The sequence below is a fragment of the Engraulis encrasicolus genome, chromosome 10, assembly GCF_034702125.1.
Source record: "Engraulis encrasicolus isolate BLACKSEA-1 chromosome 10, IST_EnEncr_1.0, whole genome shotgun sequence".
Classification (NCBI taxonomy): Eukaryota; Metazoa; Chordata; class Actinopteri; order Clupeiformes; family Engraulidae; genus Engraulis; species Engraulis encrasicolus.
Window position 1 is genome coordinate 52,651,517 of NC_085866.1, and position 19,002 is coordinate 52,670,518.

The 19,002-nt window shown below is 41.2% G+C and overlaps 2 protein-coding genes across 2 annotated transcripts in view; both read left to right on the forward strand.

Moving 5' to 3' along the window:
• Positions 1-3,452, forward strand: part of LOC134457337 (sodium-dependent lysophosphatidylcholine symporter 1) — a 45,206-nt gene extending 41,754 nt beyond the window's left edge. Inside the window, exon 14 of the mRNA XM_063209306.1 lies at positions 1,623-3,452. Within this exon, the coding sequence (XP_063065376.1) occupies positions 1,623-1,659 (37 nt within the window). The 3' untranslated portion in view covers positions 1,660-3,452. The remainder of the gene's footprint in view (positions 1-1,622) is intronic.
• Positions 3,453-11,425: 7,973 nt separating this feature from the next.
• Positions 11,426-16,140, forward strand: fkbp1ab (FKBP prolyl isomerase 1Ab). The gene is made up of 4 exons (XM_063209308.1): positions 11,426-11,618; positions 11,761-11,808; positions 13,639-13,751; positions 15,969-16,140. Exons 1-4 carry the CDS (start codon positions 11,582-11,584, stop codon positions 16,095-16,097), a joined length of 327 nt encoding a protein of 108 aa, XP_063065378.1. The 5' UTR covers positions 11,426-11,581; the 3' UTR covers positions 16,098-16,140.
• The last annotated feature ends 2,862 nt before the right edge of the window (positions 16,141-19,002 follow it).

A 19,002-nucleotide genomic window follows, 5' to 3' on the forward strand; every position in this document is an offset into this window, starting at 1 on the left:
TCATTCAAAATACATATAAATACTGCACCCTGTAATACACTGTAGGCCCTGTTCTGTAAGCCAGGATGGTGCCACCTAGTGGCTCTGCTCAATCAGGTAGCTGCTCCTGTGAAAAACTTATCAATAAAGCCTTGCAATATAATATAATATAATATAATATAATATTATATATAATAATATAATATAATATAATGTATTGTAATATTATATAAAACAATTCTACTGCCTAACACAAGGTTACGTTAATTGTAAATGTGTAAATTGTTAATTGCATTGAGGAATTGTTTTGGAAGAGTGTGAATTTCATGATGTAGACAAGCTGTACCGTATTTACCAGAGATGGGACCAAGTCCCACATGTGCAAGTCTCAAGTAAGTCTCAAGTCTTAACCTTCAAGTCCCAAGTAAGTCCCAAGTATTTTTTCTTGGGCAAGTCAAGTCAAGTCAAGTCACAGGCAATGTCAAGTCAAGTCAAGTCAAGTCTTGTAATAGGTCAAGTCAAGTCCAAGTCAAGTCATCATTGTCGTGTTGTAATGTTAGTCGCAGAATCTGATCTTAATTAATTTAAATGCTAGCAATAGAATTTAATAATACAAGTAAGTTTAAGTAAACATCACTGGCAAATGTGTTTGGCACTGGCAAACCTGTCAAAAATATGTATAGGGTTAGCTATTGTAGGCACTCCTAATGTTCAGTAAAAAAAACCATCATGGAATAAAACAATGACAATATTATTATTACTGATCACCATTTATTAATGGCAAATATGAAAACAAAAACGAAGAATGAACGTTATATTAGAAGTAGCAGACAGCTTCACATGAATGGGGGCGTGTAGTTCGAGGGCTGCTGGCTGCTACATTCTGAAAGCTGAGCTCACAGTTGTGACATTTAACCAAACACATACAGTAGGCGTGACTGATTGATCAGTGTCAGTGACAACGCCCATTACACACGGACACAGCATCGATATTATTTATAAAAATAAACAAATTCAGACTGAAACACCCACTCCAGTCATTCAAGTCATCGTGTCTCAAGTCAAGTCCCGAGTCTCAAACTCAAAAGTCCAAGTCAAGTCGCAAGTATTTAATGTTTTGTCAAGTCAAGTCAAGTCAAGTCACGACACCGACTCGAGTCGTTTCAAGTCCAAGTCTCCAAGTCTCAAGTCCCCATGTCTGGTATTTACAACCACAGGAGAGCAATGTCAACATCAGCAACAGCATGAGAGAGAAAACAGAGGCTCTAGGGACCTCTAGTGGACATAAGCTAACTATACAGTGGCAGAGGGAAGCTACTTGAAGAATGGCTAAACCCCCTGCTTCACTTATAGCAGTTTATGGTTGTTTCGCAATTTGTTCCACTTTTTTTGTAAAGTGTAGTATAGGCATACAGTATTCCTCAGTGTACACTACTTCCGGGTAGTACAGTGTCATAAAGTGTGTGTGTGTGTGTGTGTGTGTGTGTGTGTGTGTGTGTGTGTGTGTGTGTGTGTGTGTGTGTGTGTGTGTGTGTGTGTGTGTGTGTGTACGCAACTGAATAATTTCCCAAACACCCCTGACATAACCATCTTTGATGAAAAAAATGTTGTTTGTTTGTTTTGTGCCTTTTGTTGTTCCACAGGGATAACCGCATGAAGGATGAGGACTACCCCCTCTAAAGACAAACACTGAGCACACCGACCCCAACTTGAAGCGGCAAACAGCTGTTTTCTAGAACTTTGGACTTTGCATTTGCAGTTGACATTACGTTCAATTGCATTCTTGAAGGGAGTACAGTAGGAGCTACTTATGTGCATTCCATGTGCATACCAGGCAATGGTCTTAAATGTAGAGTTTGTAGAATTGTGGCCTACATCTATGCTGCTCTTTGCAACTATGCTGCCCATTCCCAAATTTGATATTTTTGTGTATATTTACCAAGTAAAAAAACTAACATTTGAAATGAATGTAATAAATGAATGAAGGAGTTTCATTGCAAAACTGTATATATCTATTTTGTAGAATTTGGGGAAATTAACATTTTTGTATCTGGCATTCCATTGCAGTGCATTGCAAAATGCATTTTGTATAGGTTTAAAAAGTATGTTCCCAAAAAAATTGAATGGCAAGAATTCAACCATATAAGATAGATGATAGGACTTCTGAACAGTCATTTCCAGCAATAAAATAGAAAAGTCAAAACTGGTGGATACACCGTTTTGCAACGAAACTCTTAAAGGGGTATGCCACTATTTTGGGGCTTACTACAGTTAAAATCGTTGGCTGGGGTTTATAAAGGTGGTTAAGTGTCTTATTTTTCATGTTAAGTGTTGTCTTCCTTTAACCCTGTGAGACCTGAACCATGAAAGCAATGAGAGAAAATTCTATTTTTTTGGAATTTGCTTCAATATTGGTCCCTTATAAGAAATGTAAAAAAAAAAATCAAAATTTTGTTAAGGTCACTGAGATATTTAGTGTATCATATATGATGCATCAGGCTTTAAAGGACTGAAAATTCCAATTTCATGACCATTGAAAAATGACTTTTAATGCATTTACAACTTTTTTTTAATTTAAAAAAGTTGTCAGACAATTTAATTTGAGGATTATCTTTAAATATTTAGTGAGATCCTGCCATTTTGTAAGCCTATCCTTGTTTTAGCAGGACCATATTTTACATTTCCCACAGCCTGGTTGGGTAATTTTTTAAAATCTATGTAAAAACATAGCTGATCGAATGCTTAACAACCTATTTATGAGTGTAATATAGATCATTATTCATTTTTGATGTGTAATTTGAATATGGGTCCATTACTACAATTGGACCATTTCTCCATTCACTTCAATGCATTTTTTACGGGATCATAATTTCAACATTTTGCATTACATTTTCAAAATTGCAAGTAAAACCTGTTTCTTAAGGCAATATCTTTGTCTTGAAGTAAAACAACTTGTGCGTTTTGTTAAACGATCGTCGTGGTATGCTTTGTAGGTTTCCCTATGGAGCAAATGCATTGATGGCTGACTTTCTGCCACCGCCGGATGGTGCTTATTTGTTTCATCAGTTTTAGCACGATCTCTCTGCAACACGGTGTAAAAATATAAACTCTTCCTTGATTAATTGCACAAAGCAAGTGTTCAAATTAAAGGATGTAGTGTTATATTTCGGAAATTTGTACACAAACCTTTTGCAATTTGACGACATCTCAGCGTCGGTCAGGGAAACCGCTTCTACTCCATTTTTGCATTTTTCGCCGAGCTGTGATCAACTTGTTGTTGACCGCTGCTCTCTTGTGGCGGTTTCCGTGTACTGCAGGACGTTTGGAAATGACACGCAGGATGTTTTTGGGATCGATTTTTTTTTGTGTCAGCGTGGAGAGGGCTTTGAATTTGATGCATCCAATATGATGCGTCCGGTGCGATAGGGTTAAGACAAGTTAAAAGAGGGAATACTGTATGTCGCTAAGCTAGGGAAAGTCAATGGATCCGTGTAGCAGCATGCTACACGGATCCATTGACTTTCACTAGCTTAGCGACATATTCCCTCTTTTAACTTGTCTTAAAGCAAGACAACGCTTAACGTGAAAAATAAGACACTTTACCACCTTTATAAACCCTGGCCAACGATTTTAACTGTATTAACCCTCTGAGGTCCGAGTGCCCTTCAGAGGGCAATGTGTCTCCAAAAACAAATCTGTAACTCTGTGAGTTTTTGTCATTGAAACATATAAGTCACACCATTAGAAACCTCAGATCTTCCAGGTTCAATATATATATATATGAAATGAAAATACTTGAAAATGTTAGGGTGGTGCAAGCAGCCTAAAAGCCTCTGAAAAGCCTTAGACCTCAGAGGGTTAAGCCCCAAAATAGTGGCATACCCCTTTAATTTACTGGTCTGACCAAAGTACAGTAATTTTTGCAGCTACAGATGTCTATTACTGGAAATTCAAAATGCCGGACATGGAGAAGAGCCACCTTTCTATCTATGAAAAGTGCAATATTCCAAGTCATAATGAATACTTGGAAACTGATGGTGGTGGAAAACACTCGTGAAAAAGATTAACATTTGTGAATGGGCAACATAAAATCTGGAATTTAACTACTAAAAAAATATATGCTATACCTTTAAGACTTCCAAGCATTTCGAGCAGGACATAGCAAGTGGTTCTCATGGTGCAGTCTAGAAGACTTGGTTCAAAATTATTGGCTCCTACTGTAAAAATCTGTTTTCTATGTAGGTTTAATGTGTGTCCTAATTTTTTATGAATGTCTCATTGTTGTCAACTTTTTTGAATAACTAGTTTGTTTGTATAATATATATATTTTAAATGACGAGGATCTTTAGTATATATTTTTCACGAGAGAGAGAGAGAGAGAGTGTGTGTGTGTGTGTGTGTGTGTGTGTGTGTGTGTGTGTGTGTGTGTGTGTGTGTGTGTGTGTGTGTGTGTGTATCTGTGTCACTGAAAAGGGTGTACTGTACTTACACTGTGGGCATGCTGGAAATAAGAAAGAAAACATTTCTCAATATATTTTCAATGTTTAGAATTGTATCATTTTATTAATATTTTTTACCATATTTTCAGAATTTAAAGATATTTTTCTATGAATGTGTTCTCTATATGGTGCTGTATGTCTCTGCTGTAACACTTAGCTTTAAAGTTCCATTTTTAGTGTATCTACCATCATGTATCACTATCAACTAATAATATTACTTACTAGTTGTGTCAACAATAATCGATTTGGCGATGCAATGCAATGTGGGGCATGGACGATCCAATTCAATGCGGCAAGTTCCAGAATCGATGCGGCAATTTTTTTAAGTTTCAATTACTTCGGTGGATATTTCAGGAGCAAATGAATGTTAAATTAAATAAAAGCACTTCAAAGCATTGAAAACAGCAAGACTGATACAGAAAACAGCCAATAAAATGTTGCTCAGTATCTGTCAACTTGTATTGCCTCATCATGACTGATGAAACATTTGCTTTGCTTTCAGTAGAAATGTAATGCATTGCAATGCATCGTAGAATTGAATCGAATCGAATCGAATCAAATCGCTACATCCTGAATCGGAATCGAATCCAATCGTGAGTTGCAGTGCCAATGCACACCACTATTACTTACACTGCTCAAACCGAACCCTAACCCTTACCGTTAGTTACAGTGACAGTAGTCCTACATACATAATGCTACATGCCTTCACATACTTTGTTAAATTGTATCTAATTAATGTAAAAGGGACCTGAAAACCATTTGTACCCACTCAGATGCAGTGCAAAGACGTTGGTCAACACCCCCTCAGCTGATACCTATACGTGAATAAATATAAAATGAAAAATAATGCTTTGAATGTTGTTTTTTTAAGTGCAGCTTAACATGGAGCAAACAAATCATACCGCTGAGAGGCCAGAGGTCCAATGGTGCATCAGGCTGGTTCTTCGTCTTTTTCAACTTTATTTTTGATAGGACAGCGTGAGAGGTGGACAGGAAGCGAATTGGGAGAGAGACGGGGAGGGGTCGGCAAAGGACACGGGCCGGGATGGCCACGGCAGGGCCTGGCTGGTTCTTCTTCTAGCAATGTTAGCACATCAGTTTAAAATTGCATTTGACCAGTCTTCAATGTGCAGTTAGTTATACTAAAAAATAAGACATTGACAATAATCTCTCTCTCTCTCTCTCTCTCTCTCTCTCTCTCTCACTCACTCACTCACTCACTCACTCACACACACACACACACACACACACACACACACACACATACACACACACACACACACACACACACACACACACACACACACACACACACACACACACACACTAACATACTCATACGTACCTACATGAATTGACATTTCTCCAACACCTTTACACACAACACACACACAATTGCTCCTAATGTAAATGTATAAATGATTTCCATGAATGAACTGACTTCTTGAGGTAGTGATTGATGACAGAGCGTGGCTCTTGACCGAGGACCTCTTTAACACTGGGACCTATGCCCAGGTCCTCTGTGTCTACAGTGTATATACGTATGTCTGGCTCTCCTCCCCTGTCACGTCCGTACCCTGTTATCCAAGGCCAAGGGCCTGTGGTGTGGATAGCGTCAGGGCCGGATTGACACACAGGCTAGATATGTTTGCAGCCTAGGGCCCCCCACCTGCCAAGGGGCCCCTGATTGTCCAGAAGTGGAATAAAAAGCAGAATTGTGACAAAATGCAATATTGAAAAAAAATCATGCTGTGTTATCCTTAATTCCTAGACACTGTCTATGTAAATGTGTCACAAAGTTTGCCTCCCAAAGGGGGCCCACAGCAACCTGCTGCCTAGGGGCCCCAGGCTATCTTAATCCAGCCCTGGATAGCGTGTCTGTGGGCAGCAATGGATAGGCCCTGATACGTCAGTGGTGGACGTTAAGAAAAGCTGTGCTGATAGGTGCGTGATGACCAGCCAACAGCTGTAGGCTTTCAATGTATACTGAGTGCCTGCCAAACTAGCCTGCTGCGTTGGAAATGTTCAGCTGAAGACTGCAGTGGGGTGGCAGAGGAATGGACACATATGTGGCTCCCTCAGTTTAAAGGTCCATGTTCATACAGCACAAGGCCATCAAGAGATATCAAATACTACATGGAAAATATTTCTATGGATCTATTTCATGAGCTCTTCATGTTTTTTTATTATTTATTTCAGAACTTAAGTTTGAAATCTCCTTGAAGCATTTTATGTATAAGTGCAAGTCCAGTGATTGTTAGATTCCAAGACAAAGGCATTTGAATAGTGTCCTGTATTTTTTTTTTTTAGCTTATTTTGGATTTTAAAAAAAATATTGAATGGAATAATGTGTACCATTAGATCAACTGGTCAGGAATAGAACACCATGTCTGCCATAAATGTCCCCACATTTTTTTCTGCATATGATCTAATTTTCAAGCATATTCTGTACATCTTTCTTTCTTTCTTTCTCTGGTGATGTGATGTTTGGGTTTTCATCCTACCCCTCATCTGAATCCTGGGCTAAGTTTGTATAGTGGTGATTTGCATTGACTACACATGTCTGAGTGACATTGGGGCAAAGATTGACACTTGTGTGCATTGAACCATTTTAGGCGGAAGGGAAGGTACCAGGATTAGGTTGACAGTTAAGACGGCCTGGCTTTGTGCCAATGACATTACATTATATTACACATGGCTGACATTGACTTACAGTTATGTAGGCTATATGGCATTGGTTACAGTCACTGGAGCAATGTGGAGTGAGGTGCCTAGGCCAACTAGCAGAGTTCGGCATGGAACGTTAGTAAACCTCCCTCCCGAAGCCTCAATACAGTGCGGTAGCATAAGTATTCAGGGGACCTAGAGAAGGTGGGGTCTGTTTTTAAGGTGACTGCCTTCATATAGGTCTAAGTGCAGGGAGAAATCCTGGTTTGTCTTCATAGTACGACCCTCTGAGGACTTTTACGGCCCTTGGAGGAATTTGAAGTGGCCCCTCAAATGAACCAGGTTCCCCACCCCTGATGTACAGTATGCGTATGGCACGGTGGGCACCTTGACCTACTTAAAAACACTACATGGGGCAATTGGGAAGATCACCAAGTAGGCCCGAGGGCGTCAAAGAAGTACAGGAGGGTCAAGTGGCACTGAGTCATGTTGGAGTCTGGCCTTGGCCAGCTCCTGCATGTTCGTTTTCGAGGAAATAAGACTGAGAGACTATTATGAAATATAACAGATTCCAATGGTTTATTTTCAAAGTTTGCAATAACAGTTACAATCTCAAGAGTTCTAATAATTAGTGATAAGCAATGGAAGCATTCAGAACTCAGGAGTTCTATCTTTCCTACCTCTGGCCCATAACATTGCCATCAGTTGGGGATTGAAAAAATCATCTGTGTGTGGGGAGGGGCCATACCAGCGTGTGCGCTAAAGGCCGTGAGTGTGTCAGGGGACCATGTGTGTGTGTGTGTGTGTGTGTGTGTGTGTGCGTGCGTGCGCGTGCGTGCGTGCGTGCGTGCGTGCGTGCGTGCGTGCGTGTGTGTGTGTGTGTGTGTGCTCGAGGGCTATCTGAGTGTGTAGCCTATGCTAAGGGCTGTGTGGGTGTGTGTATGGGTGGGTGGGTGTGTCAGAGGGCAGGGTGAATCTGTAGTATAGGGGCAGGGTATGTGTATGTGTTTGTCATCCCGATCCTGGTTTGTACTGGTGGCCAGATCCCGGTCCATCACTGTCTATTGAGGAAAATGTGTGTGTATGTGTGTTTGTGTTGAGTGGTGTGTGTGTGTGTGTGTGTGTGTGTGTGTGTGTGTGTGTGTGTGTGTGTGTGTGTGTGTGTGTGTGTGTGTGTGTGTGTGTGTGTGTGTGTGTGTGTGTGTGTGTTGGGGCTGTGTCTGTGGGTGATAAGGGGCTGGGTGTGTGCATCGGGTGCAGTGTGAATGTGTATAGGGGCAGGGTACCTGTATATGTATGTGTGTGTTCTCCAACTACTGGTTTGCGTAGGTGATCTTTGTGTCAGTGTAACATGTGTCCATTATTGTTTGTTGAGCACACAACACACAATACATTCTTGTCCTTTTAACTATGTATCTTTTTCGTTCTCCTTGGCCGTTTCATTCCACAAATTGTTGCGAGTGTTTTCTGGTGAGAGATGCAAAAGTTGAAGAATGAAGTTTCACAGAGAATGTGTGATCCTGTTTAAAAATAAAAGGAATGATGTGAATTTCATTATTAGAAGACATGTCATTTCATACATGTGATATAATGTTGTCTGGTCAATCACATGTGATCCTAATTCAAAATAAGAGGTTAAGAATGCTTAGTTCCATAACATAGTCATTTTTCAACAGCGAGTGTAGTCCTAAATCAAAGAGATAGCAAATATGGTTATTTGATTAATAACATGTGGTCACTGTTCAACTTCCTGTGTCCTCCTGATTAGAAGGATAAAAGACATGTAATTATCTGGTTATTAATAACATGATAACTTGTGAAGATCATTCAAAGGATGAAAAAAATATGGTTAAGGCCCATCCGATTATCCACATCATGTGACAATCATTTATGTAACTGCAGTAATTGCATTCAATACTTATTTGGCAAAATAAAGCCCATGTTTACACGATATTTTATTTTAATACTCACCAGGGCCCAACATATTGGGAGGCCCCAAAGAGTAAGATTTGTTATTTGGGACATTTGGACCTGGGCACGTAGGACTCAGAATGGGGAGCCATGCCCCTTCCCTGGAGAACATCTACACCAAATCTGTACTGAAACATACTGTAGTATCATTACGCCGCATCACTTCTCGATTAATTAACCAGGCGGCAATATTTGACGCCAAGAGTATGCATTTGCCATCTAAAACTGCTGCTGTGCTCAAAACCGTGCCCTTCCGGTGCATGACTTCAATGACAGTTAGGTATGGGAAGGGTCTAGGTCTAGGCGACCATGTCAACACGCAACCGGTATGCCCTCGCCGTCCAACACTGCCTCCTGGTGAAACGGTGCCGAAAAATGACGTGGGGGGTATGACTGGAATGTGTTCTGGCCTCATTGTAGGTGATACCCACCCGTCTAACAATATGTACCAGGGCTTGACACTGGCACCTGCCAACCAGCCAAATGCTGGTAAAACGTGGCTGTGGCAGGTAACAGTTTCAGTGTCAGTAGCCAATTTGGCGGCTTATTCTATGGTATGACATATCAGAATAGCATATATTCTGCAAGTTGCCCCTTGTGTATCAATTGTTTTGTTGTTTTGTTGTGTAAGTTCAAAGAAAAGCTCAGTTAGGCTACTCAGTTTCTATTTGTTTTATTTCCATGTAGATACCCTTGCACTCATCTTCTTGTCTTAAGTACCTCATCTTCTGAGGTTAGATGTACAGTGTCATGACAAGAAAAAAAATGTGGCTAGTAGAATACTGTAGTTGGATGTCTACTAGTGACTCTGGAAAACCACTAGCCAGTGACCTAGTAAGTAGAAAAAGTTAATGTCAAGCCCTGATGTGTACATATCAATATCGTCCTGCAGCTGCTTCCTCCATCTGCAGCCTTGAGTCTGGACATTCAGCTCAATGGTTGAGTAAGATTGACTCTGTTAATCATGCTGTCCTGAGGTTTATCACCAACTGTACACAGCTGTAAGTAACCCATCACTGTGACTGATATGCCAGAGTTCAATGGCCTGCACTGGCTACCAGAAGATTGACTCACTGGTATACATTGATAAACAAGACAATTCTTGGACTACTGCTAGGCTAGCATACATCTGCAACCGATTTTAATTCCAGGATGACTTGAGACTGAGTCCCTCATTACCTCCGCCAAGAAGGCTATGTTGTCGGTCGCGTTGGTTTGTCCGTCTGATTGTCAGCAGGATAACTCAAAAAAAGATGAAATTATGAACTGATTTTGATTTTGGTGGTTGGTTGGTTTTGTTTGTTTGGAGTTGTTGGAAATGACAAAAGGAAGAATTGATTGCATTTTAGTGGTGAACCGGCTCACGATCTGGATCCAGAATTTTTTTAAAAAACAAGAGATTGTTCACCATTGCGGGATAGGGACATTTTTTTGACATTGTTTCTTACTCCACAAAAACATGGCAGAAAGACTTGAAAAAAAATAGGGTGTAACATAGCCCTTCCTAGACAGAGGTGTGCACTCTCTGAGTGCATTTCTAGTTTGTTGTTTTCATTGATTATTGTTTTACTTAATTTGTTACTTTAACGCAACTGAAATTGTAATTTTGTAGCCTAATCTGTGCTGCCACTTGGACCCTTGTAGAGATTTCAAATCTGAATGGATCCATTTTCCTGCTAAAGTAGTCGAAGTAGGCCTAAAAGGTTACATTTAAAACAAAAATCAAAGTCTCAAAAAGATGAGAGGGTGGGGAAGGGAGGTGAGATGCCTCCATCCTCCCTCGATTCCTCCTATGTTTCCTCCATGAGAGTAGGCTATAAGATACTAATGCGTAAGGCCAGAAGCCAGAGGAAACAACTGAAGGAGCGACGTTGAGCTCCCCCAAGAACTTAATTCTGTGGCTGTCAGAAAAACAGACCGTCCAGGCAAAAAAGGGGGCCAGTAGCCTACTTCTCCTGCTCCACCCACTGAGCTGTCAGGTTGTGGACTCTGTAGACATTCTTACCAAGTCAATTTGTGACAGGAGGCTGTGTGGCTGACATTAAAATGTGATCATTTTAAAGAAAGAAAGAAAGAAAGAAAGAAAGAAAGAAAGAGGGATCTGGGCCTAAAGGCCTAGGCTACATTTTCATTGGCTTTGTAAAAATGCATTTAACCCCAATAAGCGTCACATCCATTGATGAACGTGTAAAACCCAAAGCAAAACCATGGCAGAATTAAGTTAACAAAGAATTGAAGCAAGGTTTTGGCATTCTCTCTGGAAGGGCAGTGTGTGGTTTCCTTCCTTTCTCGTCTGTTTCCGGCGTCGAAGGTCGGTCGAACCAGAGGGTGGAACCAGCGTAAACACGCTCTGATACGCCGGGGTCACGTGGTCTTTCAGGCTGCATAGAGACAACCTGGAACAGCCGCGGAGAGGGCAGATTGCGGGAGGGTGTCGTTTTCGGACTGAGATACTGTCGAACAAAATGGGAGTCGAGGTTGAGACAATAACCCCAGGCGATGGTGAGATAAAATAGCGCACATCAAAATGTCTAAATTGGTATTAAAATGTTGGTGTATAATGTGATTGTTTGACTTATTTTCGTCTCGTTTTCTGACTGCCGGATTTGCCTGTTTTGCTGTTTTTCTCTGCGCGTTTTTACAGGAAGGACTTTCCCCAAAAAAGGACAGACGTGTGTGGTGCATTATGTCGGTGAGTGTTACATTGCTCTGACTGGTTGAACTGTTCTGTTGTTTCAGGGCTAATACATTCAATGAAATTGGGCGTTAGTTTGATGTTGTGTCTACTATTCGTTAGTATATCGATCTTTTTAAGCTTCAAGCCATCTCTATCGAGAGCCATATCAAAGCTTGATGGACCCAGCTGGCTTTCGGCCCCAGGAAAAGGCTAGTGTAGTTAGCCCTTATTGCTAACTAGCGAACTAGCTATATGCACTCGGTCGTTTTCTCAGTCAAATTTACTGTAAACATGCGTTCACTTGATTTACCAGAATATTTTAAAGCATGTGGTTAGTGCGAGTAGTGCATGTCCCATGCATTTGAAGGGCGTCTTTTGATGGCACACTCGAATAATCATTTGACGCCTCGTTAAACGTAGCTTACATTAGATTGTAGTTAACTCACAATTAAAAAATGGATATAATCTTAATTAAACGCTCTGTATGTGGACGTGTATCGGCTCTGTTCTCGTTCAGTCAATGGTAATCCTAATGCATTACAATTTTCTATAAACCAATAGCAACATTTTGAACGTAAATGGATAAGGTTAGCATTTATCCACGGAGTGCAGTCGTTCTCCGCTTATGACATCTGTCTGAATCAGACAAGACAGCAGCTCAGTTTTAAACCCTGTCTGATGTCTTGCCTTTGTTGGAGCTGGAAGGATTGGCCGCGTTGGTTAGAGCGGATTATCGCCGTCTGGGGCGATTGGCTTCATGGGATATTGTGCGGCGGTGTATTGGCTCTAGTGCATTAAGGAGTTCTGGGCAGCTAAGTCGATAATGAAGTTACCGATCAGGTGCGCGCAGGGAATTGTTTTAATTTTCTTAAAAGATAATGCGTTGGCCAAGAGCATCCTACTCTAGAGCGCTAGAGAGCAGCTATCCTCTCCTCTCTCGGTTGAATAGGCCCACGTCGGTAAGGCTGGTGGTAGTGTTTGATTATATAACTTTCAGATATTATCGATGCTTGGCATCTGGACCGACATTTGAAGCCGAACGTTTGATTTGATTGTTTTAAATCATGAAAATCCAGAGACTACAAATAACCCACCTAACAGTAGACATCTCTAGACATCTGTGTTTTCCGGTTGTAGAAAATCTGGGTGAGCGAGGGATATCCCTGCTGGTGCGTAAACACAGCGTTGTGAAAGGCCAGACCTACTACACCGCGCGGTGTGGCTGAGAAATCGCATTTCTTATAGGGCTTTGGGCTGTAGAGATAGCCAGTCCACCTCCTATTTACGTCTGCGACTAAACATGGTGCCATGCAAATACCAAAGAGATGGTATCAAGGCGCACATCCCGCGGCTGGGCCAGAGGTGGTATATTGTATGCATTAATTTATTGGGGGGGCGGCTGGTAGGCGACCTAATCTGCGTGTGTGGATATCCGGTTGTGGAGTCGTTTCCTCTCCACTGGGATGTACACACACCAGAGACAGGTGGCAAGGCTATTTCTGTAGAGCGGAGAATCCTCTCCTTGACACATAAACCGCAGTATTCCCCCCGGAAGACATCACAGCTGGAATGCTAAAAGAGATGGGCTTGTTTCCAGCCACATTTGTCAGAAGTCTTAATTGTCTGTCTAGAGATGTGTTGCATAACCAACCCCCTTTTCATGTTGTCTGCTGTCATTTTGTTTTGTTTGTTTGTGCTTTAAAGAGGGATGGGTTGGGTCGGGTTTTCCACTGTGCTTGTGCGCAAGTGTCAGTGGCAATGTTCAGAAAGAAACTGGCTGTGCTGGTGTGGGGGATGACTATTTTCGCTGTCTCACTCTCCCTTCTTTATTTATTTTTCTTCTAGGCACCCTGACTGATGGGCGCAAGTTTGACTCCTCTCGTGACCGTGACAAGCCCTTCAGGTTCAAGATCGGCAAGCAGGAAGTCATCCGCGGATGGGAGGAGGGTGTCGTGCAGGTGCGTCTGGCTGACGGGGGATTCTGTGAATGTGGAGTTGAGGAGAATAACATGGCACAGAATAAAATGCATTTTATTATACCCTGTAGAGTGGGTGATTCTGATAATATGAAATGGATCATCCTTTTTGTTCTTGAATGTCTTTTACGGTCAATATGAAGGTGTATGGTGTAGACTAACTCCATGTGTGCAGGTAGATTAAAGGTATCCGTCAGTGTAACCTAGTCTATTTACCACATAGAACAGAGAAAATGAGATGCAGTACAAACAAGAGTTAATAAATTGATGTGTACACAAGAGACTGAAATAACATGAGGTGATCAACCAGCATATTCTTGCATTTTCATGCGAGACCAGTAAGCCTTACTGAAGCTCTGCACATTTTTGTTAATACGTAGCATTAAATTGCACCCTGCCGTGGCCATCCGGTAGGGCACTCGCCTGCCATGTGGCTCACCCGGGTTCGATTCCCTAAAATCACCCGAAACTGTACAGGAAATAATTGTTGTACAGTCTCACAAGCTGTTGAGACCTGTGCAAGGATGGATATTTATATGGCTCGTATTTCAATCTAGCACGTTTGGCTTGTTTCCTGCTACTCTGGGTGTGTTATTTACTACAGATGATGAAAGAGGAACATTTACAAGTATAAGGCTCCAGTTTTTTGCTTCGTCACTAGTAGTGTTTTGGGCAAGCTCAAGAGTAGACATCCAAATGGTGTATCTATGGTTGTCTAAATCAGGACTCGACGTTGATTTCATGTGTAGAGGATGGCAAAAGACCAACAAAGGTAGTAATGGCTAAAGACCAAAAAGTAGTTATCACTCAAGATAATGGAAAAAGGAGGCGCACACAAGACTTGTGTGAAAAAGTGTATTGAAGCCGAAAATATACAACAGAAGTCTAAGGTTAACTGGAGAGACAGACGTTTCGGAGCTAGTCCATTCTCAATGTCTCCAGTAGGACAGGAGGATGGTCAACGGTAATGGTACTTGCCGCAAAGCTTTCATCGAGCTTTGCAACATGCGATTTAATCTCTTGATAATGGAACATTCTTGAAGTGATTTCTAGTTTGGTTTTCTAGGATTCTGTTTTGTACAGTAAAATAGCGCTAGCAAAGAATATACAGTATAGCCGAACAGTTTCCCTGATTTACGAAGGTTTGCTTTGCCTTACGGCAGTTCTTTTAAATCTGGGATTGTGTCTTAAATGAATGTGAGCTCATCTCTACACACAGGATGTTATGTTTTTGGAAGGGTTGGTTGGTTAGATGGTTAGTGTTGCAAAATGACTCACCAATGAATTTGAATGTATTTGTCCAGTAAGTTGATATGCACACCGGCTCAAGCTGATTAAAAATGGGTGCTGATGTGATCTGAGAGGGCAGAGTTCTGTTCGTAATGAGCACTCTGGTTATGAATGGATGGGGTTGGTTATGTACTAGTCTTATCATGATGGATGTGATTGGTAATTAACTAGTGTCTGTGTCTCCGTAATGAAGTGAGGACCAGAACAAAAGAATAACCTGCACTCCTTTAATGGTCCCCTTTTCATGGGATGTCAGACACCATAGAATCCGGTTAAACCAAAGATTTTCTTAGTTCTAACACACAATAGACCGTCTCTGGTTAAACTGCATTGGTTTTGCCTGTGAGTGGCATCAGCGCTTTTTACTGAATGGGAAAAAAAATCAGTCTTTGCCATGCTTTTGCGTCAAGACACCATGAAAAGGGCTAATTTATGCGTGAGTGTGTGCACACGCTCCTCTGTAGATGAGTGTGCACCAGCAGGCAAAGCTGACCTGCAGACCGTGTGTGTGTGTGTGTGTGTGTGTGTGTGTGTGTGTGTGTGTGTGTGTGTGTGTGTGTGTGTGTGTGTGTGTGTGTGTGTGTGTGTGTGTGTGTGTGTGTGTGTGTGTGTGTGTGTGTGTGTGTGTGTGTGTGTGTGTAAATGAATGTAACGGTAATATTTGTGTGTAAGTGGATTAAGGTAATAGTAATATTGGGGAGAGTGTGGGGGATGAATGTAATGATAATTTGTGTGTGTATGGATGAATGTAATGGTAATATTTGTGTGTAAGTGGATTAAGGTAACGGTAATATTTGTGTGTAAGTGGATTAAGGTAATAGTAATATTGGGGAGAGTGTGGGGGATGAATGTAATGATAATTTGTGTGTCTATGGATGAATGGTAATATTTGTGTGTCCATCTCTGTAGATGAGCGTGGGTCAGAGGGCAAAGCTGACCTGCACGCCTGACTTCGCTTATGGCAACAAGGGCCACCCTGGCATCATCCCCCCCAACGCCACCCTCATCTTCGACGTAGAGCTGATAAGCCTCGAGTGAACGCCTCTCTTCAGCCCTCAACTACTTTTGTTTGTATTTTTTGGTGAGTATTTATTATCATACAGATTCAAGGTCTCAATATTCATTCATTTAGTGCCAAAGAAGGGCATTCGTCCTGGATGTCTACACAAGATAACACAACACAAGACATAAACACAGTTGTACAGTTGTCATCGAGAGCATGCCTAAAATGTAATAAGCATCTCTCTCTCACGGACGCCCACGCAAACACACGTGTGTGTGCGCACGCACGCACGCACGCACGCACGCACACACACCACACACACACACACACACACACACACACACACACACACACCACACACACACACACACGCACCAATAGTACAGATGCAGCCCCTCCAGATGTACTTACTTGGTCTGGTCAGTTGTGTTAAGATGATGAAATGCTAATTACGTTTTTCTCTCCCTGTTTTCTGGTTTGCAGTTTTTCACCTATCTCGGACACTTGGAAGGAAGCTAGGAGAGTCTGCACTTGATTCTTTAAGAGTCCTCCTGAGTCTAATCTTCCACCACTTGGGTCACTATTTTATCCGTAGAGATCTGTGTTCTTGTCAGTGACTGTTAATATTCCTCCCCACCACATTCTTCCTATAAAACGTATGGGCCATAACCTAACAAACCTCGTGATGTTCTTAAATCTTGAAAAGAAAAATACTTTACAAAAAAATTGTGGAATTATTTTGCTGTTCTAGTTTGTGCATGATCAAGTGTAATAACATACCAATGAATGATTAGGCAGATATCTTGTTTACAAGAAAAATTGTACATCCACTGATTTGGTTTTTCAACAAAAGGGTTGTCCATGCGCCATGTTTGACTTTGAGTTCAAAATGAAAGGGTAACAAAAAAAAGCACATGTTGGTATTGATACCTCCTCCCCACCTGGAGTAAAGAACAAATATGAACTTAGTGTAGAACGTGAAGGCCTAGCCTGTACCTAGCTTGCCTAAAGGTGTAGAGTTGAGTCATCGTGAGCTGTCTTACACCAATCAGAAGCTCTTTTCAGATACATTGATTAGATATTACGTTCATTCTTTGTTTGAATCCCCTGTCCTTCTGACATGAACCCAGTAGGTAGGAATAGATTGGCTGACCGTACACTTTTGGTTTTAGTTTGGTAGAAAAACCCAGCACCCCGGACCCCAGTGCCTCTTCCCTCACTCCCTACAATATCTCTATCTCTCTCTCTCTCTTACACACATACATACTGTGTACACACAAACACACATACACAGACACTTCTATATATACACACACAAGCAGCCTATTGACCACTGATAAGGTATTGCTGCAAACTGTGTCTTATGTCATGTTGCTTCAAATTAGGATTACCTATACTAGAGTAGTTGGAAAGGAAAAGCCGTTCTTGTGGTTTTAATTTTGCTTTGTACAAATCAAATGAATCAAGGGTTAAAATTGCAGGTATACAAAAGTGTTCACTGATGCTTGGATATCTGAACATAGCGCTGATATTGAACTTATTTTTAGCTATTTTCTTTTTCAAATTGGATGGACGTGAGGTGTGCATGTTCCATACACAGTCCTGTACTGAGTTGCATTTCACTGTACTTAACTTTTTTGAGTCATGTTAGTGAGTTAGTAGTCATCGAGCCATTCAGTCCCTCTGCCCTGCAAGATATGAGTAGGTGTGTAGTGTTTCTACACACTAGACTGTGTTTTGCCTTTTATTTTTCCATGCAGAAATGCTATTTTGCTAAATTGCGATAGTAGGGGAGCAAGTAGTAAATTGTGACGTCTCCAGCTGATTTAGTTTTATCTGCCATTATTTCTATTTTTTCCCCAGATGCCAAATTTCTAACACAAAAGAAATACTATCTAGAGTTGGACTTTTAAGTAATACATTTTGTTTTTCTGAAAAGCTGCCACCACCTATACACCACCAACATCAATACAAACGTGGACCAACCAAGTCTAAACAAGTCTCTGTTTAGCTGTCATGGTCCAAGTGGGGCAGCTGTGTTTTTGTATGGACGATTATATATGTTTTAATGAAGATTTAACTGATAAAAACTATATAGCTTCAGGAGATGCTGGCATTTGCTACTGTTGAAATTCAAGCTGTGTTGGATATGTGGCTTAAAGGGTCCTCTTGCTGCACTGTTTCATTTGTGTGCTGGGTAACATAGCGCAGGCAAAACCAATGATGATATCAAAATGTGCCGTTGCAATAAAGAGCTTTCTACCTGCTTTGAGAAATGTGCCTTTCTTTACTATGGTACTTAAATGCTCCTTTAATATCGACATACTGTATGTTCAGCTCACCATGTTTGTGTGTCTGAAATGCACTTCACTCTAACTCAGTCACGCTGAGAGTCACAATAAATGTGAAATTACTAAAACATTCACACAAACAAATGATAAAGGTGTGTGTGGTTTACACCAATTAAGGTTATTCATGATGGTAAGGGTCACTGTCTTAAAATTTTGAATAGATAGGAGTGCATAGCTGAACAGGCAGACAATGTCATGAGCAGAGCAGACCTGTGCAGTCTGTCAAACTTCTCTCATACCTCTAGTGGGGCAGCAATTTCACTTTAGTCCGCCCCCTGACATAGGCCAGTTGTTTTGATACCATACACAACTGATGTTCAAACATTCAGTTGCTACATAGGCCTACAGTAGCCTACAAGCAACCATTCCTCACCCTCGATGAATCCACCTTGACATTGTTGTTTTGGATGAAACGTTCACAGACAAGGCTATTATCTTTGTTTATACCAGTTATATACACTGCCCAAATGCAATGAGTATGTTTATTTCGAATTCAGAAATGAAATTATATTGTTTGGACTTAAAAACCTGACTTGCAGACGCCACCAACAGCTGTCTAAAATGCGGGCGGTCTTTAATTGACTACGTC